The following is a 27,622-nucleotide window of genomic DNA, read 5'->3' on the forward strand; positions in this document are numbered from 1 at the left end:
CCCGGACGAGCCGCGCGGCAGCCCCGTGGCCCGGGTCCGGGCGCGACCCGGCAGGTGGAGGGGCAGGTGGAGGGGCGGGGCGCGAAGGGCAGCGCCGCCCGCAGGGGAAGCGGGGCGTGGGTGGCACCGAGAAGGCCCCGCACCTCCGCCCGGCGCGAGGCTGGCGGCCCCGGGGCGGGCCCAGGGCCCGGGACCCACGGGCGCGCCCCTCCCTCCGCGCGGGCTCCGGTTTCCTGGCTGGCACGGCGCGTCCCGTGCTACCTGTTGGGGCGAAGCAAACCCAAGCCCTTCGGCGGGCGAGCCGCCGGGGCCGGGGCCGGGGCAAGAGGCCCGAGCGCCCGCCAGGGCGGCCGGAGGACGCCGCAGCCTCCTCGCCGGTAGCCGGATTGCTGTTTTCCGGTGAGGAGGGGGGGAGGGGAGGCGGGGGATGGGGGAGGAGGGCTCGGCCGAGCGGAAGGGGGAGTGAGGGCGAGAATGCGTCCTCTTGTTCCCCGGGTCCCCGCGGGGGGCGGGGGCGGGGGCCACACCTGAGGGGAAGTCGCAATTAGAGGCGGCGGGCTGGGCCGCGCTTCCCTGTGGGGAGGGGGGCCGCGACGGGCGGGTTAGGGGCCCGGCGCCCCCTCCCCCGCTCCGGCTTCTCGGGTGGGCTTTCCCAGACGCCTCCAGGTGTGTTTTTGGGGAGTAGAACTAAGAGGCCATAAAGGCTGCCTCTTTCCTCCTCTGCGCTTAATCTTGTACAGGGGAAAGACCTTCGCTAGCAGGCTCCCCGCCCCAGCCCGCTCTTCTGTCGTTGGACCCCCAGCCTCAGTTTCCCCTTCTTTCTGCAAAGCTATTAGAGGGAAGTGTTGTGGAGAGAGAGGGGAAAAGGATGAATAGACCTCCCTTCTCCCTGACTTTTCCCAAGAATGGCCTATAAGGACCGATCTGGAAGTTGGGGAGGAGCCTGGTTCGGTCAAAATGGGAGGTGGGTGAAACAGTCGGAGTCGGTGGGGGTTGGGGGTCCCTCGCCTCTCCTTTGGTGAGGACTGGAGCGGTCTGACACCCCCAGCTCTGAGCAGGTTGAAGTCAGCCGCCAAGAGGGAGGTCCCCCAGGCCCTGGGACAGACATTCTCCCCCAGCTTGTCATAAGTGCTTTGCATCAGGTTGCTCTCCCCCACACACACATCACAAAGAGCCTTAATCCTGGTGAAGACTGCAGGAGATGTGTTGGGGGTGGTTTTCTGGGGGTTGGGGGGTAGAGAGGGTGGTCCGGAGCCACAGCTGATAACGGGTGAATTCAATGGGATTTTAAACACAGGGGCAACACCCAGCAATTACCTGAGGACAAAGGGTTGGGGCCCCCAGGTGTGGAGGTCTGGACTTGGGGGGCAGGGGTAGGAGGCTGGGAAGGAGGTGTGTTGGCGAGGGGGGCTCTTACAATCCTGCTGATTTCCACAGGAATTTAAGACATTCTTTATAACTCTAGACTGCCTCCCCCCAGCCGGCTTCTCAGACCCACCCCACCCGCCCTGGCTGGGTTAGAGACAGCTTCAAAGGTGGACCCGAGCCCTTTGTCTTGCTTTGCTTTCTTCTCCGCCTTTCTCCTGCCCCTCCCTCCCTCTCTCTGACCTCCCCAGCACAGACAGGCCTCTGGGGGCCGGCTCCAGAAAGCCCTCACTGTTTCCTTTCTTGCTTTCTGAGGTGAAACCTGGTGAGGAGGGACTGAGAGTGGGCAGGGTGAGGGAGGAAGACGGCCTCTGAGGCCTGTGCCATCTCAGAGTGACTCCCCTTGCCCTGCCCTGAGCCCCGAGCCTGGCACGTCTGACGCCTGCTGGTGGCCTTGGGTCTCAGGCTTGGCTCTCTGAACCCTCTCACCACACCTTTTCGTGCCTCTGCCAAGTCCAGGCTCCATACCCAGAGGGCCTCTTCATACTCTGGCGAAGTCTGTTCTGCTCATCCCCTCCCCCCGGCCCCCCCCCGCCCCCCCCCCAACTGGGGCTGATTTCAAAGATGCTGAAAGAAAGAGGCCAAAGCAATGGATCTCGGATCATGGGGTCTTGAGGGATTTAACATGGGTAGGGGAGGGAGACCTTGGACCACCCCATAGCTGCCTGCAGCAATCCCAGCTGCTTCTGTGTGCCAGAAGTTTCTAAGCAAGTGTGCAAATGGGGGTGGACACCGTGGGGGAAGACTTAGGGCAAGATGAGTGCATCCATCTCTGGGAGGATGTGAACAAGTAGAGGGAGGCGGCAGCAGGTGCCTCAGATCCTGTGCTGGTCAGGATTACCAAAACCTCCAGCTAAGAACAGCCCGCATACAGATCTCCCCTCCTCTGTCCTGTCCTCCCAACAGCCAGATGAGGCAGGGGGGGTAATCCACTCATTTTCTAGTCCCTGCAAGCTGGCTTGTATTAAAGTCACTATACTGAGCCCCATCCCTCATACTTCAGTGGCCAGTGAGCTCCCCGGCCTCAGACCTAGGTGTCCTCTGCCTCAGCCCTGGATCCCATGAAGGACTGTCCCTTTTTGAAGCTCTTTCCTACCTTTTCATTCTCTGTCACTGGGACCCTTCACTTCCCTGGCTCCACTTCACAGAAACATTGCCTAAGATTTCTGCCTTTCTCTTCTCGCCTTGTTCTTCCTGCTGAGTCTCTCCTAGCAATGCAGCACGTCAGCCATCATCCCCTTGCGCACCACTGCTTTCTCTCCCACACTCAAAAACTCTGCACCATTGCCAGACCTCGCTAGGGTCTGTCTCAGTTACTACAGTAGCTTTCCGAGTCTTGTCTCTGCCTCCCGACACCCCCACCCCCTCCAGGACATCACACATTTCTCTCACCCTCCGTCACCCTAAACCGCAGCTCTGCCCACATTATGCGATCCCCAGTGGACTCCTTAGCTCCTGTACAACCCCACTCAGCCCTGTCCCTATGAGTCCCCTCCAGGGGCTGTGGCAAAACAGCAGCCCTTGCCATTCGGCCAGCACCCCTGCCCATCTTTGAACGTGAGGTTGCTGTCCAGCACGCCTTTCTCCAGAATGCTTGCATGCCGAGACCACTGCTGTCTGTTGTGCTCCGTACACCTGCCTCCTCTCTTGGGCTAGCAGTCGCCTGTGGTACCATGGGGCTCTCTGGCTGCCCACTTGCCCTGGCCTTATGGCACATACCACAGCTTGTCCAGAACTGTCCTTATTCCTGCTTGTGGAATGGTTGTGTGTTACACAACAAGTATTTATCGAGGGAATTAAACCAACTGAAGGTTGAGAAAGAAGCCCTTGGCCCAGTACCTTGCAGTCCCTGAAGATGGAGGCAGAAGGAGAACCAGAATCCTGCCTCCACCCTCCATCCTTAGCGGGACTTGGGCGGGGACAGGTCCTAAGCAGTTAATCCAAATACTTATTTACTCCCTACAATGTACAAACACTGCACTAGCCCTTCAGCAAACAAAAAGGGTGGACAAGATATTGTTTCATCCCCTGTCAAGATCTTAAGACACTTGAAATTTAAGGACTTCTGGAAATCTCTCTCTCAAACCTAAAAAAATAGCAAAGTGGCATTTGGTACATCCCAAAAGAGGGGGAAAGGAGACAGGAGCTATTAGAAATAAGGACACTGATACACACGGAACTCTGGAGATGCTCCAGGCAGCATGTGAGGCATTCCCCCATATAGCCCCTTCCTCAAGGGGTGACATTGTTTCCATATCATGTGTGAGCCAGCGCAGACTCAGAGAGATGAACTCATCTGTGGTCGAAGCTAGTGAGGGTTACTGTCTAGATTCTTGCCTTTCTTTCTTTCTTTCTTTCTTTCTTTCTTTTTTTTTTTTTTTTTTGATTCTTGCCTTTCTTGATCACCTGAGTGGGATGGTCTCCACTTCCAGTCAGGCACGGTGGGTTCAGGGACGGGAGAGTGCATGGGGCCAGGGCTGGGGTTTGCATGATCTTTAAGGATGAGCAAGATTTCAGGGGCGCCTGGGTGACTCAGTCGGGGAAGTGTCCAACTCTTGATTTTGGCTCAAGTCATGATCTCAGGGTCCAGAGATCCACATCAGGCTCCAAGCTCAGTAGGGAGTCTGCTTGAGATTCTTTCTCTCTCCTTCTGCCCCTCCCCCCACCTCTTACAAAATAAAAGAATGAGCAGGATTCCAGTCAGCAGAAAAGACAGGCAAGGGAAGATACTGACAGGGAAAACAGCATGAGGAAAAAGGCTTTGAGGCAGGAAGATGTGAGGTGCGTTCAGGGGAAGGTGAGCAGTCCATGGGTTTGGCTAGAATTGTAAGTTTGCCTGGAGGAGTGGCAGGAAAAGATTGGGTCACATTGTGAAAGGCTTTGTGGTAGCGTGGGCTTTGAGAAAGAGAATGACCGTGCAGTCGTGGTGTTAGGGTTAGGTGTTAGGAGACTGGTCTTGCGGCAGCATGCTGGGAACTGAGGGTCTGGGGTCCCTGAGGCAGATGGCCCAGTGTACAGAGGTGGGGAGTGTGACTTCTGAACTCTTGAGAAAAGGTCCCTGCTAGTTCCTCCTCCTTCCTTTTATTCCTGTGGCCCAATTCTTTGTCAGCTTTCCCTTCTCCTTAGGTGCCTAGGTGCCCTTAGTCAGCCTCCCCAGAAGTTAATGTTTAGATGGCCCAGGCATAGGGGAGAGTGTCTGGTGCTCCCAGCCTTAGCAGGCTGGCGCATGGGGAGGGGCGAGGGGCAATGGAGTGAGACTGAGAGAGGAGGGAAGCCTATTGCCAGGCCTGGCGGAGGGGGCTGGCGGCAGGGCCAGAGTCCAGTCAGGACTTCCGGCACCAGTGCTCTCTCTGCAGAAAGGAGCCAAGAACTAGGTGTCTGGGCCCTGGGACTGCCTGCCTGAGAAGGACACAAGGGGCCATCCTCAAGGCCTCCAGGCATTCCTGAGCTTAAAGGTATGCTGGTCCCCTCAGCTGCTGGGTATGGCCAAGCGGTGCCCAGGAAGCCTACCCTGGGTCCTGGACAACAGGCACTGGTGTCCAGTGTTGCCTGCTTCTGGGAAAAGACTTTGCCTCCCTTCTCATCCCAGCCTGAAGGGGAGGCAGGTAAGCGACTGGGCAGGGTGGTTCGCCTGCCCTGAGGAGTCTGGAGCCTTCTCAGGAGGAAGGGACTGGTGGGCCGAGCAAGTCTCACTGTCGGCCAAGACCAGAGGGGACGTAGAGGGTAGAGGGTAGAGGGGGCGCATGGGGGGTGATAGAAGGGTCTCCTGTCCTGGCTGTGCCCTCCCCATGGGCGGGTGGAGAGAGAGAGAGAGAGAGAGAGAGAGAGACACACACACACACACACACACACACACACACACACCCACCCCCAGGATCCCTCTCAGTTAAGGAATGACCTTGACAGCCAGCACACCTCAGGCCGACAGAGGGAGCCCTAACTCCGCAGTCGCCTTGTTCCAGGGCTGGCTGGAGGCAGACTTCCTGCGCAAGGTAGCTTTCCCACCATGTGCAAGGGCATTCTTGTAGAGTGGGCGGCAGCGGGAATGGGCTTTGCAGGATTGGAAGACTCTCCTCTTGGTCAAGGGGAATGAGAGGGTTCAGGGCTAGGAGGAGGTGCTCAGGGAGAGCTGAGGTCAGATGGGGGCAGAATTCTGGGCCCGCAGCCCCATGTCCACCCCAGCCACCATCAGGGCCTTGCCTTCCTGCTGGAAGCCACCCTCTGACCCTTCAACAGAAGTCATCTCTCCCTGTTCCTATCACTCTTCCCCAGCTGCACACCAAGCTTTCTGGAATGGGGGACACTGCTCAGGGCTGCCTCTGTCCGCAAGTCCGGCCTGCTATATGGCCCTGAATTAGGGCTGTCCTAAGGCCGCCCTCAGGGGCCAACCCCAGAGCCTCATGGAATGGGTTAGGGGAGACTCAGTGGGAGCCCTAGCCCTGCAGCTCCCCCACCCCCACCCAAGGCAGCCCTCAGACCGCCTCCCTCCATCCAAGAGGCAGTGGGAGCCACAGCCGCCTCCTCCCCCCTCCCTGCTGCCACGAGAGCGGCTGAGCCGGCAGGTTGTCTTGGCAACGGGAGGCGGAGAGGAGATACGCGGAGGGATGGAGGTGTATGTCACCGAGGAAGCTGCCGTGCTCCTGCCCCACGCCCCAGGCCCCTGAAGGTACCGGAGAGCCCTCCCCTCCCCCTCTCCCTGCCCTCTCCCCTGGCTTCCCCCACTCTATCCGATGTGCTTCTTTCACAGAGAACGTTCCCCTCCTCCCTGCCCAGCGACTCCTAGCCATTCCTCATGAGACACCTCATTCCAGGCCCCTGTCCACAGCTGTCCTTCCCTGGGACAGCTCATCCCACCCCTACCTCTGGCCACCCTTGCGCCGGAAGACAAATCTCCTGGGGTGGGGTCTGCTAGGGGGCAAGTGGGAGCAGGTCAGGAAAAATCAGGGGTCCTAACAGGCTGTGGTGGAAAAGCACCTGGCGCTTGGTCTCCCGGAAGGGGGGCAGGAGGTTGTGCACAACCGGCCGGGCGGGGCCGGGCCAGTGAGGGTGGGCTTGAAAGCAGGAAAGCGGAGAGGCTGGCTGAGACCCGGCTGATTATACATAAAGGCCTGGTTCCCCTCCTGCCACATCAAAGGTACACCCCCTCTCGCATCAGGTCCTGACCTTTTTTCCCCCTAATTAAATGTTTCTTCCCAGGCTTTCTGGTTCTTTCCTACGGGGCCCTCCCCAGCCACTCCCCAGCAGCTTAGTTTAAATTCTTTCTAGCCTTCCTCAGCCATTCAGCTGCCTGCCTTCTTCATTTCTCCTTTCTCGCTGGAGCCCATCCTTCCGTATGCATTCGTTTGTCTTCCATGACCCCAGACATCCTTCCCTTCCTGTCCCTACCTGTCCCTTCCTGTCCCCTTTTCTTTGAGAAAGAGGTCTGGGGCACACTCTCACCTGTCCCCCTCAAAACCCTTCCCCTGTGATTTTCCATTCAAATACCCCAGAGCCCCCTCCCCAGATTCTACATTTCCCCAAGGACAGCTCATACCATCAGCTGACCGGCTGTGGGCAGCGGTTACCAGGGCAACAGCAAGGTCTGCCTAGGTAGGCAAGTCTGCTGTGAAGTGGAGAGGAGGCTGGGGCCATGGCCAGGGTCAGCCAGCTGGGCTCCCTGCCCTGTCCCCAGGGATCACAAATGAACCAGGCTCTGCTCTGAGCCCAGGGAGAAGCAAAGGGCCAATGGCAGGGTCCTGGAGTGGTGAAGGTTTTCCCACTCAGGGAAGGCACATCCTGTAGTCCTGTGCTGGGACTGAGCCATTACCTGGCAGGAAAATTCCCTCCGGATGCAGCTGCTCTGGCGAAAAATGGGGTCCTTCTCACAGTTCCCAGGGGCTCTGGGTGACCGAAGGGCCAGCCCAATCTCCCAGGCTGAGGACTGGGTTTCTCAGATCCTCTCGCTCATGCCTCACCAGAAGGGACACCAGAATCCTTCCTTGGGTGACAGATTCAGGCATCTTTGCCCTCTCTCTGCCCCTGAGCATCTGTGCCCTCCAGCACCCCAGGGAGGCAGGGCCCCCAGAGATCCTCCATGGCTGCTTTTAGGTTTTGAGGAGGAGACGCAGGTGCTGGGAGAAACCAGGTGTCACCCCTGGGTTATCAGCAGAGCCCCCTTTGGCCCTTACCCTAACTCAAACTCTGGCAGTTTCTGAGGAGGCTTGAGGGGCTCTGTGTGTGTGTGTGTGTGTGTGCGCGTGCGTGTGTGCATGCGCGTGCATGAGTGTTGCAGGGCTGGGGCTATATGAAAGGGGAAAAGGCCAGCAGCTCGCTGCGACTGCTTCCGATTCTGCTTCGTCATGATGCCTGGTTAATGCCTCTCTTGTTCGAAATGGACTGAGCTGCAGCGAGCGAGGTGGAAGAGCAGATGCACACAGACACACACACAAACGCACACACCCTCCAGCGGCCTGCTATCAGCGGAGGTGGGGAGGGTGCAGCCTGGGGAGCCAGCGGCCCTCCCCGCCAGACGCAGGCTCCACGCACCGCTCCGGAGAAGCTGGGTGGGGACGAGGGGGTGGGGGCCCAGAGGGTAGGTCCCCTCCTGTGCCAGCTCCCCCCACCCACCCACCCACCCACCTACCCCAAGCCGGCTTTTTTCCCTGTTATTTGTGCTCTGGGAAAGCACGGCTGGGTTCCTGGAAAAGACGCCTATTACCTTGGCTCTTGAGAAAAAGCGGCAGCCCTGAGACCTGGGCCTGCGCCTGCCCAGGCCAACCTTGGGGCCTCAGAGCGTCTGGGCCACACTGTCTGGGAAGAGGTAGGTGCCAAGGTCTCCCACCCCTCCCTTCCCCTCTGTGGGTATTTTGAACTGTGGGTGGTGGCAGGGATCCCTTAGGGAGGGGTCAGCCGTGGCCCCTGTTCAGTGGGAGAACCGGTCCCGCCTGGCCAGCCCCTGGGACTAGCTGGGTCTGAGCTCTCAAACCTGATTTGAGGAAGGGGACTGTACCGTACTGTCACCCCAGTACTCCCTTCACCTAGCTGTGTGGTGCAGAAGTCCAAGTGATGGGATGGAGGGGACAAGGGTGAGCAGGGCGCTGTTCTCTCTTTGCTGAATAACAGGGAGCGTGTGGGGGGGGGAACAGTCTCCCTCCCAGTGAGCCACAGATCTTGAGAGGCAAGCCAGACACACAGACACCTGGATGCTGGTGGTGATGGGTGGGCTCCCTGTGGGGAGGTACCTGGGGAGCCCCTTTCTTGCTCTGGCTGGTCAGGCTGCCGTGAGAGCGAAATGCAGACTGAGGTTGGGTGGCAGGGCGTGGCGGCAGGCCGACCGGCTTGCTCCTGGCCACTGCTCACTCCTGGCCCCTGCCGCAGGAGTGCTGGAGGGGCTGGAGGGACTGGAGGGGCTGGGGGCTGAGCAGATGCTCAGGCCCCAAAGGACCCAGAGGCGCCCTCTTGCTGGCCGTGCCCCTTGCTGGGCAGATGCGCTGCTAGGTGTTTCCCTCCCAGGAGACAGTGTTGCTGGGGCCTGGGAGTCAGGGGAGCAGGGACAGGTGTAAGAGAAGGAAAGTGGCTGGGCTTTGGTGAATGGGGGGGGCGGTGCTGTTGTGTATGTTCCGGTACACGTGCCTGGCTCAGGGAGGGGGGTGTCCGCACGTGACACGGGTGGGTGTGGGCAGGGGGCCAGGGAGGCTCTGGGGATGGGTGTGAGTGGGTGTCAGCGGCGCCGTGTGTCACAGTGGGGAGGGGGGCCCTGCTGGCAGAGTGGGGGCGTGATCTTGCGAGCGGGGCGCCTGGGTTCTGCAACTGTGTGTCAGCGTGGGCTCCTGTGTGGGGGTGCAGTGCTGTGTCCACGTGTGAGCCTCCAAGCTGCCGGCCTCTCCATATGCTGAACACTTAAGTCGTGCTGTTCACCTCAGGGTTCAGGTCTGTAGGGATTCCTCTTTTGGAGCTCACGTGTGTGCATGTGCGCATGTGTGTGTGTGTGTGTGTGTGCGTGTGCGTGTATGTGCATGCGTGTGTGTGTGTGTACCAGAATAGGGATCCCCTCAGAGTTCAGAAAGCTGAATTTGGGACACAAGACTCTTGTGTCTTCCCTCTCTATCCAGCTTCTGCAAGGGACACCACAACCCACCAGCCGGACAGACTATAAATAGAGGCCAGAGCATAAATGTGCTGAGGACCACTTGAGCCTGAGGGGCTGCGGGGAACTCGGAAAGAGAGGCCTCTTCAGAGGGAAGGTAGAGAGAAAGGCTACAGAAACCCAAAAGACATCTAGGAGAAACTGGGTGACAAGATGCATATTTGTGAGGTAGGGGGAATGCAAGAGGGTGCCTGGGCCCAGGCCTGCTGCCCTCAGGAGCAAAGACCAGTCAGGGCCTTGAGCAGAGGATTCTCGGACAGGGACCCAGACTCGGGGGCCCACCTGCCCCTGCCTGAGGCTCTATCAGAGTGTGAGAGGATGCTGTGTAGTGTTGCCATTAGAGGAGCCACAACCCTCGTCCTAGCAGACAGAGCAGGGCTTTAAAAAGGGGGATGGGGAGATGGAGAAAAGGGGAGAGAGGGCTTAGGCTTCAGGGGTGTCCACGAACCCCAGCTCAAAGCTAGGAGCCTTCCCCTTTTCTCCCACACCCTATAGGGGCAAGCATGAGTGTGTCCTACACACATGCACGTGCACACGCACACGCACACACACGGTCAGGCCTCCCCGGCTGCTGCTGGTCTGCCCCTGCCCGCCCTTCCCCGCTCCACCCTGGGATGGGAGGCTGTTTTGGGAACTGGTGACCTAGCTGGATCCTGCCTTTATTTCTGGCATGGAACTGTTGCCACAGTAACTGTGGGGGTAGGGCCAGGAGCAGGACAGGGTGAAAGGGAAACAGAGCTGAGGGAGGAAAGATGAAGAAAGAGAAGAAAAGGGGAAGGGAAAGAAGAAGTGGAGAAGGACCAGGGAGGAGGCAAGGCAGGCGGTCCCACTGCGAGTGAAACTAGAGAAAAGGGAGAGGGGCAACGTTCCTGCCCACCCTGACCTCAGCCCACTTGGACAGCTCGTTTGCCTCATTTCGTAACTCCCTTAGTGTCTGCACCGCCAGTGTCCAGCCTGGCCTGACCCTGCCCAGGGGCACAAAGCCTCTCGGCTCCTTGTCCACAGGCCAGGCTGGGGAGCAGGGATCTGGGTGGCTCCACCATGTCGGCCAAGTTCAGACTGAAGTGGGATCTCCGGGGACGCACTGAGAAGTGTCCACTGGCTTTGACCTGACACAGGCCTGGGTTGGAATTCCAGTCCGACTTCTCTTTGAGTGGCGGTTGGCAAGTCCTCCTCTCAGCTGTGGTTCCTGGGCTCTAAGTGGGGAGGGCGCTGCCCTGCCCTAAGGATAGAGGGGATGCTTGAACGTCCCCACCTAGTGGCTGGCACAGCGGGAGCTGTGGGCTTAGGACAGGAGGCCCCCAGCGGTGGTTCTTCCCAACCAGGCAGCCAGGGCGCTTGGATCTTATCACCCCCAGCCTGAAGCCCAGAGGTTCTAGTCCTCTTGGACATGCAGATGCCAGGTGGGGGCGGGGGGGGGGGGGGGGGGGGGGGGGGGGGGGGGGGGGGCTGGGAGAAGGCCCGCTGCTGGGGGAAGGGTGGGGGAGTGCCGGGTGGAGATGGAGAAGCGAGGAGCCCTGCCTGTGAGGGGAGTGAGCCACCGGCAGGTCCTCTCTGCCACATGGGCTTGCCTGCCTCTACTGCCTTTCTCTCCCTTTCCTTCCACCTGTCCTCCCTTCCTGCTGCAGCCTGCCCTCTTGGTCTCTGTCCACCAGAGGCTGCTGGAACCTGCGCTGTGCCTTGTGCCTGTGTGACACAGGCAGGGTGTGTGTGTGACAAAGAGAGGGTCAGGACTGGGGAACAGGGAGGGGGGTGTTGAGAGGGAAGGAGCTTTGGGAAGGGGGGGCGGGGTGTGTGTGTGTGTGTGTGTGTGTGTGGAGTTGCCTGTAAGATGGGAGTTGAGAGAAGCCAAGAAAACCCTTTCCCTCCCTCTCTCCTTCCTTCCTCCTTCTCACTCTCCTCCCTCTCTCCCTCCTGAGAGAGAGAGAGAGGACACTCCACCCCAAATATTTCATCAGTAAGAACTTCACTTCTTAAGGCAAGCCTCACACTCAAGTATGGCCCAGGGTCAGGGAGACCCTGAGGTTCAGGGGGCAGACCCAGCCCAGGGGACAAGCATCAGCTTGCAGACTGCTTTGGATAGGGTTGGGGGACCAGAGCAGAGACATCATTATTTCGAAGCCTGAATCCGTTTCTGAGCAGCGCTGCCTGAAGGCAGTGTTTGCACACCTGTGAGTGTGGCTTCAGGGTGGGATTGTACTCCGCTGTGACTTCGCTCAGAGGGGCCCTTCTCCTGGTGGTTCCTCTCTGATGCACAGTCGACTTCCCACAGTACCCACCTGCCCTCCCCCACCCCCCACGCCCCCACCCCTCCCACCCCCACGCTGGCTGGTCCTCAAGGGGAGGGTGCCCCAGCCACCACCAGGCTCAGTCTGAGGCTCCAGAACACACCAAAACTCTCTTCTCCCTGGTAGTTCAGCCTGAAGCTACCCCCCAACCTCATCTACTCTCCGCAGCCTCTGTCCCACCGACCTGTGAGATCTGCCTATGGCCTTCCCTGTCCCTTTTCCTGGAAAAATAAGAGCCTGGCCCAGGCTACACGGCCCTGTGTTGTTTCTCTTTTCTTTCCCTTTTCTGTCCTTCCAGGAAAGCCGAGTTTCCCTTCCCAAGCCAGCCCTCCACTTGGGCCAGGACCGCATCCCTCACCCAGGGGACCCTTCTTCCTCTCCACTCTTCCCTCCCCAGTGCCTGCAAGTGAGTTCCAGTCTCCCCTTTCCTTAAACACCTTCAGCCAATCAGACCTCCTCTGAAGCCACTCTCTGACCCCCTCAGGCCCTTCTGCCCCACTCCCCTCCCCTGTGTCCTAGCCAGGACCACCCTGCAAGGAGGCCTCACTTTTCCTCTGGAAATGCTCCCAGAGGCCACCAACATGGAGAGCCATACTCCATCCAGCAGGTCTCTCCTGTCTGGCCACAGACTGGGCTTCATGGCTTTTCCTCAGCCCTTCCCTCCCACCCTCGCGCTCACCTGTCCGAACTCCCTGTGCTCAGAGGCACTAGACACACTCCCTGCCCCCAGGGAGCAGCCATCTTCTTTTCCTGGTCCCTTTTGTGCCATCTGTGATGATTTTTCTTCTAGTCCCCTAGGTGTTTCCTAGGATGCTGGTTTTGAACTTCTTTCCCTTGGCGACCTCATGTTCAGACCCCCTCTGGTCAGATGGCTCCTACATTTCTCTTTCCAGCCCGCTCCTCCCTCAGCCTCCGCGTCCTCCTGCTCGTCAGCGGTGCCCACCTCCACCTCAAGTGGGCACCAAGTGAGCTCACTGCTTCCCCTTCTTCTGCCTCTGAGCCAGCCACCCACCTCTGTCCTGGGGCCTCTCCAGATGGAGTCTGTTTTGCACATTCTGCCTCTAGGATCTCTCCCATTGGCCTCTAGTCCATCTTGGGCCACACGCGAGGGTCTGGGCCCTCACAAGTCCCTGCCAGAACTATTCTCGTAGCTTCCAGGCTGGTCTGTCCATGCTGCCCCTTCCTGTCCAGTCCTCTCTCCCAGCCACATTCATCATCTCAAAGCACTGCTTGGATCTATCACTTAGTTGTTTGAAAGAAGTTTCTAAGCATTCTATGGCTTATGTTGCCCACAAAATGCAATTGAAATCCCCTGGTCTGGTTTGGAGGCCTCCATAATCTGACCCTCAACCTCTTGCTCCACACAGATTTCAACCTCATGAGCTCTACAGTTCAGCCATATTTGCTGTTCCCTAGACAGACCCAGTGCTGCCCCCCACCCCCGGCCCCATGCTCCTACTTTTGCTCATGCTGCCTTCTCTTTCAAGAGTCCATTCTTTAGTTTTTTGCATGAACTCAAACTGGGCGTTCAAATACCTCCTGTAAAGAATATATTTTTTTATTTTCTCTTCTCGACACCCCAGCAGAAGTGATCCCTTGCCCTGTGACCTCTCAAAGCTCCTTCTATTATCTTATCTGGCATATGTAATTTTCTGCTTTGCGTGGGAATTATCTACATATATGCCTTATTTCTGCAGGGGCAGCTTGGCTCCCTTGCCTCATCTTTTTTTTTCTCCGTAAGACTTATCACAGAGCGTTGCCTACAGTTATTACAGAGTAGGAGCTCAGGAAGTATTTGGTGAATGGATGGATAAAGCAAGATATGACTGGGTGGGTGGTTAGTTGACTGGTAGATGGATGGGTGAGTGGGTGAATGGATGGATGGATGGATGGACGGATGGAGATGGATAGGTGGATAGACACGTGGATGAATGAGTGTTTGGCTGTAAAGCTAAGCCATGTAGATAGCTAGTTTGACAATGGCTATTAACGCAGTAAAGATCAAGGATGCCTAGGTGACTTAGTCATTTAAGTGTCTGCTTTTGGCTCAGGTCATGATCCCTGTGTCCTGGGATCAAGTCCCACATCGGCCTCCTTGCTCAGTGGGGAATCCTGCTTCTCCCTCTACCTGCCACTCCCCGTTTGTGCGCTCTTTCTCTCTCTTTCTGGCAAACAAATAAAATCTTTAAAAAAAAAAAAAACATAGTAGGGGCACCTGGGTGGCTCAGCTGGTTAAGCATCTGCCTTCAGCTTAGGTCATGATTCCACAGTCCTGGGATCAAGTCCCACATCAGGCTCCCTGCTCAGCAGGGAGTCTGCTTCTCCCTCTTCTGCTACTGCTCCCCTAGTTTGTGTGTGTGTGCGCGCGCGTGCTCTCTCTCTCTCTCTCTTTATCTCTCAAAAAAATAAAATCTTAAAAAAAAAAAAAAAACATAGTAAAGATCAGAGAGAAGTGAAAGAGAGCTAACAGCTCTTTGAATGTATATTAGTGTTTATGCTGATCCTCAGACACCTAGTTATAAAAGCATTACAAAGGGAGAGCTAAGAAGGCCGGAGAAGGATAAAGCTCTGGAATGGAGTCTTTCCATGGGCACCAAATAGTTAGTGTGGCTCTGACAGCCAGGGACTTGTCTTGGAGAAGACTTGATTCTAGAATTCCAAAAGAAACTTGAGAAATGTGGCAGATTTTCTTCTATTCCCCACAATGCACCTGACACGGTACTAGCAACACAGTACTTGCTAGGCGCTTTGAACCATGCCAGTGCTGAAGACAGTCATTTTCAGCTCCATGACTGTGGACAACTTTTTAACCTCTTTGAGCCTCAGTTTTCTTATCTGTAAATGGGTCTGCATTATAGGGATATCGGAGGGGATGAGATGAATCATCCTTTTAAACTGCTTATTAGGGCCCCCAGCTGGCTCAGTTGGTGGAGAATGTGACTCTTGATCTTGGGGTTGTAGGTTTGAGCCCCACATTGCGTGTAGAGATTACTTAAAAATAAAATCTTAAAAAAGTACCTAGCATGAGCATTCTAAACAGGATGGCAATTGCTTTGTTATTTTGCCCTCCAGAAGTTCGCCCTCATTCTGGTTAGTGAAAAAATATGTTCCTGCATTAGGTAACATATAATGAAGGGCTAAGTTATATGGGTTTGTTTTTCAGTCGCACTGGAATATCAGTGAAGGGCTATGAGAAGGTCTAGCATAGCAGGGGAGGCCTCCCAGAGCAAGAGCATCCAGGATCCGGGAGATGAGGAGGTGGACAGAGAGTAGTGGGAGAGCATGCGCAGAAGCAGGGAAGTGGGAGTGAGGGCTGCTCCTGCAGGTGGTTTTGGGGGTGGAGGGTGAGCCCAAGAATGGCCTGATACAAAGTAACAGGTGTTAAGGTTGGGAGCACACTAATGGCCATTACCCACTGTGGTAAAGACTGGCTATGGAATAGACATCAGAGTTCATTAGTCCTTGAAGAAAAAGAAATAATAATAGCTAATACTCTCCCTAGACTTGATAATGTTTTAAGCACTTCGCCTGTTATAACTTATCTAATACTCAGAGTCGCCCCAGGACAGAGATACTAGTACTTCCATTTTACAGATGAGAAGGGTGAGGCACAGAGAGAATAAGTAACTTGCCCAGGGTCACAGAGAGTCCCACTATCCCCATTGCTGGAAACCCAGACAGCCATTCACTGAATGGTTATTGCATGATCAACATGGGGGAGAGGGGAAGGAGGATTGCTAAAGGAATTGCCCATGAAGGCTGGAGACACCAAGACATGGACTGTGGCCCCAGGGAACTCATAATCTACTGCAGCAGACAAGACCCAACTCTCTAGGAGAGAGAAAGAGCAGTGCAGGCAGGGGTGCTGCCTTGCCTTGAAGCAGCAGTGCAGAGGGCAGCCCCAGTCCTCATAGTCTGTCCACCTCATAGGCTCATTAGAACCCTCTGGGCTATGAGACAGAGGGGAGCACAATGGCCAATGGACTGGGGGGTGGGGCAGAAGGTCGGGGGCCAGCCCAGAGCCAGAGGGAGAAGCCTTGGCAAAGGCCAAGGGGAGTGAGAAACTGGGCCTGAAACCCGACTGCGGCCCCAGGACAGGGCAGGGCCCGGCAGGTGTGACAAAGCAGGAATGCGGAGGCTGCACGGGAACGGCTGACCCCTGCAGTCATTTCCTTTCCAGCCAGAGAACAATGGCTCAAAAACAAGTGCAGCCCCTCCGCTTTCCCGCCTCGCTGTCCACACGCGCTGGCCCTCCTGGGGCTGAGCGAATGGAAAGCCGCGATCCTGGAGGGCGCCGGCTCCCTTCCGCCCTGCTCTCCCGAGCTCCCAGAGGTCCGGGGCGCCACCGCGCTCACAGGCACGCTCTCCCTCCCCTCGCAGGCCCGGCGCTCGGTCAGCCGCCTGGAGAGTCGCTAAGGGATGAGGACGCCACAGCCCGGCGGAACGCACTCCCTGCTCTCGTGGCCCGGAGCGCGCAGCGCCCAGGAGCCGGGCAGAGCCTGACGCCCTGTCGTCTTCCCTCGCGCACGGGGCTCTGCGAGTGACCCGACCGGACAGCTCCCTGCTGCATGGAACGGCTGCAGAAGGTGCGCGGGGGCCGCCCCCACGTCCGCGGGCGGTGGGCGGCCTGGGCAGCGGGTGGGGGCCGGCTTCCCCGCGGAGAGGCAGGTCGGGCGTCGACTGTGCCACCTGGTGGCTGCCCGCGGCGCCGCACCTTGCGTCCCCAGAGACCTAGGGATGCCCCCCCCCGCCTCCGCCCGGCCCTCCGCCCGGTGGAGAGCCCTGCCCGCTCCGGCCCTGGCACGCACGCTCACTCCCACCCGCCCGCCTTTCACTCTCCCCAGCAACCACTGACCTCCCCTGGGAGCGTCAGCTCCTCCCGAGACTCCAGTGTTCCTGGCTCTCCCTCCAGCATCGTGGTGAGTATCTCTCGGCCACCAGCACCCTCAGGCAGGGACGAGGGAGTGGGGTGGGGAACGTGCTGGGCCGCTTCACCCAGAGCCTCCCAGACGACGGTTCTGCCGGGACTGGTAGGCAGAGAGAAGCCAGAAATCCAGAGAAGGTTCCCCACAGCCGGCTTCTACTGGTCTGGTCTTGCCTCCTTGTACCCAAAGTGCTAGGTGAAGGACCATCATTTTTTAAGGTGACTCTCTAGACCTTTAAAAATTCAAACAATAGAATTATTAACTAATAGGAGCTGGTATCTCAAATGCTGCCCGTTTTCTTCCTGAGACATGGCAAGTCTAGCTTGTAAGGTCAGAATGCTAGTGAGGCTTTCAGCACGTCTGCTTCATTCCTGCCATTTCCCTTCAGGCCAAGATGGACAATCAGGTGCTGGGCTACAAAGACTTGGCTGCCATCCCCAAGGATAAGGCCATCCTGGACATCGAGCGGCCTGACCTCATGATCTATGAGCCACACTTTACCTATTCTCTCCTGGAGCACGTGGAGCTGCCTAGAAGCCGGGAGGTGAGGGCTGGGAGGCTCCTCTTGGACGGGACTTGGGGGAAGGGCTCCCCCAGCTACACAGGGGAGGAGGCCTCTCCTGCTTCCTTTCCTGGCGGCCAGACTCCAAAACAAGAAAGGGAACTGTGGGCAGAAATCAACCAATGATCTGCCCAGTGTCTGTGGAGAGCCGGCAGAGACGGCTGGAGGCTGGGGGGTAGCTCCACGTGGAGAACAGGGGAGGCCACGTTTGAATGGCAGCCTCGCAGAGCAGGGGGTGAGGGGCCATGGAGGAGAAGCATGGGAGTGCACAGAAAGACCAAACTGGCCCGAAGCCCCCCTGAACGCTTTACTGGGAGGCTGGAAGTCCTAGCTGAGTGACGGTGGGAAGGCGTGGTTTCAGTTTCCCCTCCAGTAAAATAGAGGTGATACTTCCCCGCCCACCCTCCACACCGGGGATGGAAGTGCCAGAGGTAACCCACGGCAGCTGCTTTGGAAACTATTCCAGAAAGGGGTTGTGGCACCGCTGAGCAGGGGAGCCGAGAGGCAGGCTTGAGGGGGAGACTTGACTGCCTGGCAGGGAGCCCAGACTCCATCCTGGATGCGCAAGGTTCTTGGCCCTTACCCTGAGTGCTAGGCTCCGAGTATGGGGCCAGAGCCAACTCCAGCTGGCCCGCGGACCACAAGCACACTGCGCAAGATCCGTGCCTTCTCTGTGCCTGCAGAGAAAGAGAGGACTCTGCCCAGGAGAGCACTAAGAGGGAGAAGGCTGGAGGGCCAGTACTGGGAACTGGCAAGGACTGAGAGAGAAGATGCAGCTCCAAGATTTGCCAGACACTGGTGCAGAGTTGGGTGGGGGATGAGGCAGTCCCTCCGGGGTTCTAGGGCTGAGGATTTACCCCTACCCTTGTGGCTCTGACCAGCCTCCTCTCCATCCGCAGCGCTCACTGTCACCCAAATCCACATCCCCCCCACCATCCCCAGAGGTGAGTCTGCCCCACACCTGACACTTGCCCAGCTCCCCACCCCCACACATATGCAGGGCCCGAAGGATGACCTCATCCTGTCGCCGACCAGCTCTGGGGCCATCTGTCTGTCTGACCCAGGACCTCATTTAGCCCTTTCTCCCTGGGTCGGACACCACCAGCAGGTCGAGTCCTTGGACACCTTTCCTCTGCCCTGGGGTTGGGGGCTTGTGGGCTGCTAGGGTTGGGGGGACAGAGATGGTGGAGTGAGGTGAAGCAGTGTCTCCATGGGCTGGAGAGGGTTAGGGTGGGGGACCTGGGAGCTTCAGCCAACCGCACTTCTGCTCTGCAGGTATGGGCAGAGAGCCGGTCCCCTGGAACCATCTCTCAGGCTTCAGCCCCAAGAACCACTGGGACCCCCCGGACTCCGCTACCCCATTTCCACCATCCGGGTAGGTTTTTATGGCGGGGTGGGGCACCCTTCCCTGAGGACCTCTTTTTCCTACAGGCACTGAAGCTTCTTATTCTCAGTCCCCCCACTTTCTGGGGTATAGGCTCACTCCAGAATGGCCAGACCCCCTCTTGCCAGGACCACAGGCAGAACTCCCCAAAATGATGGGCCCTGTTGTGCCTTTGCTCCCACCCAACAAGAAAAGTGTGAAAACAGCCCCTTGAGGGACAGCTCCAGAAACTCCGGTTCTGGCTTGGCTCTGGGCAGGAGCCCATCCCATTTGTGCCCTTCTCCTCAATGAGCCAGTCTCGCCCACCATCCGCATATCCTTCTCATCGGCTCTTGCTCCCTGTCCACAGAGACCACCCGCCCAGATTCCAACATCTACAAGAAGCCACCCATCTACAAGCAGAGAGGTGAGGGCTCCCCTCCCTGAGCTGGGCTGGGAGGCCGTGGGAGAAAAGCCATCCATAACAGCACGTAACCTCTGCCCAGTGCTTTTTGTTGTGCCCTGTTTTCACACACATGGTGCCACGGTATGACTGGGACAGGTGAAGGAGTCGGGGGCTAGGGTGGCCTGAAGTGGCCTGACTCGGGGTGGGGACTGACCCTGGCCTCCACCCGCAGAGTCCACGGCAGGCAGCCCTCAGAGCAAGCACCTCATCGAGGACCTCATCATCGAGTCCTCCAAGTTCCCTGCAGCCCAACCGCCCGACCCCAACCAGCCGGCCAAGATTGAAACCGACTATTGGCCATGCCCCCCGTCGCTGGCGGTCGTGGGTAGGAGACCGTGCTGGAGAGGGGAGGGGAGGCCCGGGACACCACCTCATAGTCTGTGTTGAAACTCCACGAGCCCACCTTCTCCCCACGGCCACCCTCTGTCCTTCATGACCCTCGTGGCCCATCGCTACTCCCTGCCTTCCTCTAGCTCTTGGTGTACATGGTCCTGCTTGTTGGTCTTCCCCTCCCTTTCCATTCACTTATTGGACAACTCAGCAGACATTGACCAAATGTCTGCACCCCGGGCTCTAGGATTGGAGCTCTGTTCTGGAAAAGAGAAAGTGGAATGAGAGAATTAGGTCATGTGACTATGTGTTGCCTACTCAGCTTTACCAGAAGGCTAGAGAACATTACTTTTATTTTTCTTTAAGGCTTTTATTGCTTTATTGAAAGAGACAGAGTGAGAGAGAGCACAGCAGGGAGGAGAGGGAGAAGCAGGCTCCCCGCTGAGCAGGGTGCCCAATGTGTGGCTTGATCCTAGGACCCCCAGAGCCAAAGACAGATGCCCAACCGACTGAGCCATCCAGGCGCCCCTCCTTTTATTTTTTACAAAGTAGTCTGTAGTGTTCTCTTGAAGGGGCAGCCCAGCGCCTAATAAATACTTGGTGAGTGAATGGCTGATTGATGAGCCTGCTTGTGCCCGTGTTCCCCAGAGACAGAATGGAGGAAGCGGAAGGCATCTCGGAGAGGGGCAGAGGAAGAGGAAGAGGAGGAAGATGATGACTCCGGGGAGGAGATGAAAGCTCTCAGGGAGCGTCAGCGAGAGGAACTCAGTAAGGTAGCATCTCGCTTCACCCCAGCCACCCTGCCCATATCTTCTTGGGGACAAAAGTCCCAGATCTCTAGCTGTTCTGTTCTGAATGGTTTTGTACCTGAAGAAAATCCTTGTAGGAACATGAGGAATTCCGCTTCTTCCCGGACATCGGGTTGCTGCTGCTGAAGGGACACCAGGACCTCACGCTGCTTTGGGGGAACACTAGTTAACTTAGGGTTAAGGGAAAGAAAAGGGTGCCCCCCTCCCAGTGCCAGGCTTCAGGAGGCTAAGTTCGTGGGAAGAGGAGCAAGAACAGCAGGAGAGAGGGTGTCGGGAGTCATGGAAAGGCCACAAGAGTGGCTGGGGCTGGTGCTCTGGGAGAGTGACCTGGGATGCAGAGGCCACTTGGATGCCGCACCGACTCCTTGCTCTCGGGGGTGGCCAGACCCAGTGTGGCAGCGCTTCAGACCAGAGTGACAGGCCCCACAGGCTCCAGGGCACAAATCAGCGGCTTGGGAATGCAGGTATCCGGCTCCGCTGGAGGTAAGAACTGAGTACGGAAGTCTTCCTCTCTCTTTCTCCAGGTTACTTCCAACTTGGGAAAGATGATCTTGAAAGAAGAGATGGAAAAGTCCTTGCCTATCCGGAGGAAAACCCGCTCTCTGCCTGACAGGACACCCTTTCATACCTGTGAGTGCCACAGCTGGGGCCCCAAATCACGTGGCCAGACCTCGAGGCCAGAACCACAGGGTCTGAGTCTGTCTATCATATGGGGGTACAGGAGACAGAAGGTTCTGTCACTGGCATGTCAAGGCAATCATGCTCTCCTCAGGGCAAGGATACCAATCATGGAATAAGACTAGGTGATAAAAGATAGTATCAGCTAAAGCAGAATGAACAAATTTTGTTTCATTGACAAAACATTTATTGAGTGTCTAACATATGCTGGACATGGGATTATAAAGAGTGAAAAGATATATTCTCTTCAGACACTGAGGACAGCGTGGGAGCAGAGGCAAGGAACAGGAAATGTCCTGGTCCGCTTACAGGCCTGCAGGAGCCTGCAGTTCCAGAACCCAGAGTGTGCCTTGGGGTGACGGATCAGCCAGAGACGCGGTAGCCTGGGCTTTGGGTACTATACCTTCATCACTGGAGTCTAGCCCGAACTTCCCCAGAGCCGCATGGCTGCAGCAGAGGGAGGGAGATGTGAGAACCCAACCTGAAACTCTGAGGCCTATGAAAGCCTAGTCTCGGAGCCAAGCTCCACTCCTGTTGGTCAGAGCAGCTCAGCGGGCAGCCTCCACTAGGGCGAGGGGAGAGGCATTCCATTGCCTGATGAAGGCAGTGGCTCAAAGGCACACAGGCTGGAAGAGAACAGGCAGGCCATCTTCGGAGACACTCCACCACATTTTCCAAGGGGCTGGGTAAGGGCTAAAGCTATGCCGAGGCCCAGAGAAAGGCTGTGGGCTTAAGAAACATACAGGAGATGGAGTCAGCCAGACTAAGTGGCTGATTGGATGTGGAGAGAGAGCCGAGTGGGGGGTCTTGGCTTGGGTGCTGGGTGGGGACAAACCTGGAACTGAGGTGATGAGGGAGTGTGGGTCTTGGGGGAAGGACGAAGGGACCAGTTTGGGACATGCTGGGCTTGAAGCACATGTAGGTGGGAGCCGGGCCTTAACTGAGCCGGAAGCTTGCAGGGTGAGGTGAGTCTTCAGCTTGTGTAAGACCTTGAGAGAAAATAGGATTGTGCAGAGAAGAGAGGGAAAGGAGGATGTTGAAGCTGTGCCCTGGAGCTCACCCCACCACCTGCCCCCAAGCAGGATTCAGGATGCAAGAGGCCATCTTCTGGCCTCGAAATGCCTCTTGCTCTTGAAATGTCTCTTGCTCTTCGGGCTGGGGACTTGGGTCCAGGAGCGGGTGCTGAGGCCTGCAGGGACAGGGGAGCTGGTTGATCCAGGGTTAGGGTTGCATGAGGCAGGCCCTGAGGGAGGAGGGGCCAGGGGCCTGCTGACCATGGAGCGAAACTCGGGGACATGGGTAGAGATCAAGACCCTGGAGGTCCCCATGACCCTGATGAATGGATGTGCTGGGAGTAAGGCTAAGGAGAAGTTGCAAACAAGGAAGGGTGTGTTGCAGTGGCTGCAAAGTGGGATTCCGGGGCTTCAGATGTTAAGGTGCTGGCGTTGTGGACAAGACCCCGGGGGTGGCCATGTAAGGGGCTGCCTCAACGGGGGGTGCAGGGAGGCCACCGGGGTGGGGGATTCAAGGAGCCATAAGGGCCAAATGTGCATGGTCATCCACAGGGACACTGAGTCCCCAGGATGATGCTTCAGTATGAGTGGGAAGAGTTACAATAGGGCCTTCTTCGAGAATGTAGAATAGTGAAGGCGTGAAGAAAGAGGCAGGTGGCAAGATGCCCCGAAGGTGGGATTCAATCTTCATGTTCCACCAGATTTTGCTATTCAGTCAGAATTAGCCTTTCAACTTCCATTTTGGCCTGACAAAGTGGAGAGCCAAACGTCTACTTCCTCATCATCTTTGGCATCCCTGAACTTGTATGTGATGATGATCATGTGATTGCACAGGTTACGGTCATAGCTAATCCACCTAAACAATTTCAGACTGTTTTCTTAAGATTTTTAAATTTACTTATTAGAGAGAGAGATAGAGAGCACATGTGTGTAAGCAGGGGGAGGGGCAGAGAGAGAAAAAATCCCAAGTAGACTCTGCGCTGAGTCCGGAGCCCAACGTGGGGCTCGATCTCAGGACTCTGAGATATGACCTGAGCAGAAATCACGTCGGACACTTAACACACTGAGCCCCTCAGGGGCCCTGAACAATTTCAGAATTATGAACAGGTATGTCATTCTGACTTCGTAGTAATATTGAAATGGTCACTTTCAAACATAAATAAGCTTTCTAAAAGTAATTTGAAGGAGACATGTGTGGCTCAGCTGTTAAGCCTCTGCCTTTGGCTCAGATCATGATCCTGGGGTCCTGGGATCCAGCCCTGCTTCCGGCTCCCTGCTCAATGGGAAGCCTGCTTTTCCCCCTCCCACTCCCCCTGCTTGTGTTCCCTCTCTCTCTGTCTCTCTCTGTCAAATAAATAAATAAAATCTTTGAAAATAAATAAAAGTAATTTGAAGTAAAAATCTTACGTGCTCTGTAGGTTGAAATTCTGTCAGTCACTTGAAATGTAAATGTTTACTTATTCTCAGGAAAGGGAAATGCTGGGGTGCTTGGGTGGTTCAGACCGTTAAGTATCTGCCTTCAACTCAGGTCACGATCCCAGCATCCTGGGATCAAGATTCACTTCAGGCTCTCTGCTCAGCGGGAAGTCTACTTCCTCTCTCTCTCTGCCCCTCCCCCTGCTCTCTCTTTTTCTTTCTCTCTCTCTCTAATAAATACAATCTCTTTTTTTATAAAGTGAAATACTTCAGGGGCGCCTGGATGGCTCAGTGGGTTAAGCTCTGCCCTCGGCTCAGGGTCATGGCCTCAGGGTCATGGCCTCAGGGTCCTGGGATCGAGTTCTGCCTCAGGCTCTCTGCTCAGCAGGGAGCCTGCTTCCCCCTCTCTCTGCCTGCCTCTCTGCCTACTTGTGATCTCTCTCTCTGTCAAATAAATAAATAAAAAATCTTTTTTAAAAAAGTGAGATACTTCAATAATGACTGATCTTTGTAGAAACAGATAATTTCCTGTACAAAAGTAAGAAGTATTAAAAAAAAGTATTAAGAAAAGAAAAGTTCCTCAAAACACATTTTGTTCTCACAAAACTTCCAAACAAGCTTTTAAAAGAATGTTTTAAGAAGACAATTTCTTACAGTTTTGAATCTATCAAGGCTAAACCTTCAAACAAAAACGTTTGTCAGGGTGCCTGGCTGGCTTAGTTGGAGGAGTGTGTGATCTTGGGGTCATGAGTTCGAGCCTTTCATTGGCTATAGAAATTACTTACTTAAATAAGTAAGTACACCTTAAAAACCTTTTTCAGAATGATTGCCGTAAAATGCCAATGGTTTCTAGCATTTGGACATGAAAGTCTTGAGATCTGGCCAAACTAAGAATATTAATTACAAAGTTCTTTTTTAGGAAAACCTATTAACTAAAAACCAGTTTTCTTGAGTTACAGTCTGCTGTGCAAGAAAGCTAAGCTCTACCATTGAAATGTGTGAGTTGAAAGTGACATCTGATCTTGTAAATGGGAAGTCTACATATATAATATATATTATATATATATAATTTTAAGTCAGTTTTACACCCGCCATGGGGTTTGAACTCTCTGCCCTGAGATCAAGAGTCCTGTGCTGTGCAGACGGAGCCAACCAGGCACCCCACAGATGTGCTGCACAGTGGCTGCTGGTACAGTCTAGCAACTCATGGTGCGGGCGCGGTGGTGGGGGGGATGATCATTTCTGTATTGTAGTATCAAATGTCTGAAATTTGATCACTAGTATTGCTAATGATAAGATTTTAATGGTTCTAATTATTTTGACTAAATTTCAGATATATTTTTGCAGCCCTGAGTTTCATTTTAGGATGGTGATCCTCTGGCCATCATTGACCTATCAATTCTAACACTTGGGCATTACACCCAGATATGTGTGTGTGTGTGTGTGTGTATTTGGTTTTAAAGATTTTATTTATTAGAGAGAGAGCACAAGCAGGGGGGGAGGACAGAGGGAGAGGGAGAAGCAGATTCCCCGCCGAACAGAAAGCCCTATGCGGGTCTCAATCTCAGGACCCTGGGATCATGACCTGAGCCAAAGTCAGATGCTCAACCAACAGATTCATTCAGGCGTCCCCAGATGTGTACTTAGTGAGACAGTTCAGAGCCGCGAGCACAGGGCACTTGTGGAAGGTAATGGGCATTAGCCAGAAGCCAACAGCCCCCCCCCCGGGCCCCCCCAGGCCCATGCTTCACCACCTTGCTTCTGGCAGGGGAGGCCAGGGAGGCAGCCCTCTCAAGAATGATGGTCAGAACAAAGGCACTGAACAGGCCCTCTTCCTCTCTCCCAGCCTTGCATGCAGGAACATCGAAGTCATCTTCTCTCCCCGCCTATGGCAGGACCACGCTGAGCCGGGTAAGATCACAGAGGAAGACCACAGACTGCAAGGGAAGTGTGCCTTTGAGTGCCTCAGAGGGACTGAGCTGCTGGGGCATCCTGGGGGGCAGTGCGGAGTTCCCCAGCTTCCTTCTGACCCCTTCATGTCCTTTCTAGCTACAGTCCACAGACTTCAGCCCCTCTGGGAGTGAGACTGGAAGCCCAGGTGAGAGGCAGGGAGGCCCCAACAGGCCCCAGGGCAGCCTGCGGCTGTGATGTGGGCAGGGCTGTGGCTGGAGGTTGGGGAGGCGGCGCTGGCAGGTTTGGAGGCCTGCTGACCTCAGAGCTGCCTCTGGACAGTGACTCTTCTCTCCTGCAGGCCTGCAGGTGAGCTCCTTCTGGAGGGGAGCACGCAGAGCAGCAGAAGCCACAGACGGATGAAGGGAGTGTTGGGGGGGAGGTGCGGGGCCACAGAGCTGCATGGTAAAGACACGAGAAGCCCCCGGGTAAGGCTGGGGAGGTCTCCCTGCCCCACTCTGGCTCACTGCGGCTTTGGTCTCCCCAGAACGGAGAGGGCCAGAGGGGGAGGATGGACCGGGGGAACTCCCTGCCCTGTGTGCTGGAGCAGAAGGTGAGGGGCAGGGGCAGAGCCAGGGGTGGTGGGCAGGGGACAGAACCGTCTGCAGTGGGGGGCGGGCCAGCCAGCTGGTGGGGAGAAGCCAGGGAAGCGAATGCACTAAGGGGTCAGTGATGGGAGGGCAGCAGGGAAGTTGGGGGAGATGGTTGGCAAAAATGGCGTGGGCCCCAGTGGCCCTTACAGGCTGATAGGTAGCCCAGGGAATTGAGGGGGGTTACGCTGACAGGAGGCTCTGTGGGCCTAAGGCTGCCCCCTCCCTCCCCTCTCCCCCAGATCTATCCCTACGAAATGCTTGTGGTGACCAATAAGGGGAGAACCAAGTTGCCTCCAGGTGTGGACCGGATGAGGCTTGAGGTATGCAGAGGAAATGGGTGGGAGACCCAGGGCCCTCTCTGTCTGAGTGTTCCCTTAGTCCCCTGGCCCCGCCTGCCCCAAGCCCCTGTCCCTAAGCTGCCTCGGGGTGTCCCCTTTCCAGAGACATCTGTCAGCTGAGGACTTCTCAAGGGTATTCTCCATGTCTCCTGAAGAGTTTAGCAAGCTGGCCCTGTGGAAGCGGAATGAACTCAAGAAAAAGGCTTCTCTCTTCTGATCACCCTTCCCACTCCGTGACTGATGCTCTCCCCTGCTGCTTCGGGGCTCTGGAGCTGGGGCCGCTAGACCCCAAGGCATCATCTCTTAAGGGAGCAGGTTGCAGGGAGGATGGAGGTAGGGTTGGCTCCACCCCCAGCTGAGGGGGAGCCAAGACCTCTGCAGGGCCCGGGTTGTGGGACTTGAACTTGCTTCCTCACAAGGAGCCAGGAGCCCCTTTCCCTCCCCCCTGGCCCTCGAGGCACAGGGCAAACCCCGTCTGGAGCCCAGCACACACAGAGATAATGTTTGCACCCTCTCCCACCCCACCTCCACAGGAGAGTCCCCCCAAGAGAGTAAGGAGAAGGGAAGGCAGCACCTAGTGGGCAGGTGTATTGGCCATCTTGACCAGTGGGTGGGTAGAACCCTTGGGCCTGCTGGGAGGAGGGTGATGGTGAGAAGCAGCTGGGCAGGCAGGGAGAGCCGCGGGACTTCGTGGGCACCCAGGCCCGCCTCCTCACCTCCCCTTGGACAGCCTCCCCTGCACCTGGGCCTCTGGCTTCTCCGACTCTTAGCAGGAGCGACTTGAGCTCAGCCTCTAGCAATGAGGTCACCCTGTCCTCCAGCTCACCCTGTTGTCTCCTCATGACCCCTAAGCTTCAAAGCCTCTTGCTCCAGCCCTGTGGCTTCCCCAGAAGCCTTGGCTTAGAGTGGGGATTCGGCAGAACCCCGGCCCACCGTCAGCCTCCAGGCAAAGTCAGCTAGACTTCCAGCACCCAATCCCGGTCAGAACCCAGGCCTTCAGGCTCTCTTGGATGGATCATGAGGCCAGGCTGAGTGTCCTGGCCACCAGGTCCTGCCCACTCCCATGCACCCCCACCACGCTGTCTAAAGAATGTAATTTATTGGGGCACCCCCCAGCTGCTTTCTCTCCTAACTCTCTGCCCTACCTAAATCACACTCCCAGCTTCTCTTCTCTACAGATACATATGTGTATATAATTATATATATATTTTTGCCTGGGTCTGGGTTTTGTTCCTGCCCAGACCCTGGCATCCCTTTCCACTGTGTGTGTGTGTGTGTGTGTGACAATGCTGTGGGAGGGGGACTCTGCTTGGAATTAAAAGGTTGCACTGGGTCCCCAAA

At 56.4% G+C, this 27,622-nt stretch overlaps 1 protein-coding gene across 4 annotated transcripts; it reads left to right on the forward strand.

Moving 5' to 3' along the window:
- The first annotated feature begins 289 nt into the window (after positions 1 to 289).
- On the forward strand, positions 290 to 27,622 carry DMTN (dematin actin binding protein). 4 transcript variants are annotated; one of them, XM_059371340.1, is made up of 16 exons: positions 290 to 399; positions 16,219 to 16,424; positions 16,683 to 16,757; positions 17,152 to 17,307; positions 18,225 to 18,269; positions 18,601 to 18,700; positions 19,059 to 19,115; positions 19,327 to 19,479; positions 20,133 to 20,257; positions 20,818 to 20,923; positions 25,247 to 25,311; positions 25,450 to 25,498; positions 25,652 to 25,659; positions 25,838 to 25,903; positions 26,183 to 26,263; positions 26,385 to 27,622. In XM_059371340.1, exons 2-16 carry the CDS (start codon positions 16,407 to 16,409, stop codon positions 26,496 to 26,498), a joined length of 1,218 nt encoding a protein of 405 aa, XP_059227323.1. In that variant the 5' UTR covers positions 290 to 399; positions 16,219 to 16,406; the 3' UTR covers positions 26,499 to 27,622. The 4 variants fall into 4 exon arrangements, with proteins under 4 accessions (XP_059227323.1, XP_059227314.1, XP_059227309.1 ...); XM_059371331.1 differs by lacking the exons at positions 290 to 399; positions 25,652 to 25,659; positions 25,838 to 25,903; positions 26,183 to 26,263; positions 26,385 to 27,622 and adding an exon at positions 4,761 to 4,880 and having other exon boundaries at positions 25,450 to 25,563; XM_059371326.1 differs by lacking the exons at positions 290 to 399; positions 25,652 to 25,659; positions 25,838 to 25,903; positions 26,183 to 26,263; positions 26,385 to 27,622 and adding an exon at positions 5,985 to 6,091 and having other exon boundaries at positions 25,450 to 25,563.

The sequence above is a fragment of the Mustela nigripes genome, chromosome 1 (assembly GCF_022355385.1).
Source record: "Mustela nigripes isolate SB6536 chromosome 1, MUSNIG.SB6536, whole genome shotgun sequence".
NCBI classification, from domain to species: Eukaryota; Metazoa; Chordata; class Mammalia; order Carnivora; family Mustelidae; genus Mustela; species Mustela nigripes.

Coding starts and splice junctions, on each gene's coding strand:
- DMTN (XM_059371340.1), top strand. Junction 16,758..17,151: donor GCTCTCCCTCCAGCATCGTG/GTGAGTATCTCT, acceptor ATTTCCCTTCAG/GCCAAGATGGACAATCAGGT. Junction 17,308..18,224: donor AGCTGCCTAGAAGCCGGGAG/GTGAGGGCTGGG, acceptor CTCCATCCGCAG/CGCTCACTGTCACCCAAATC.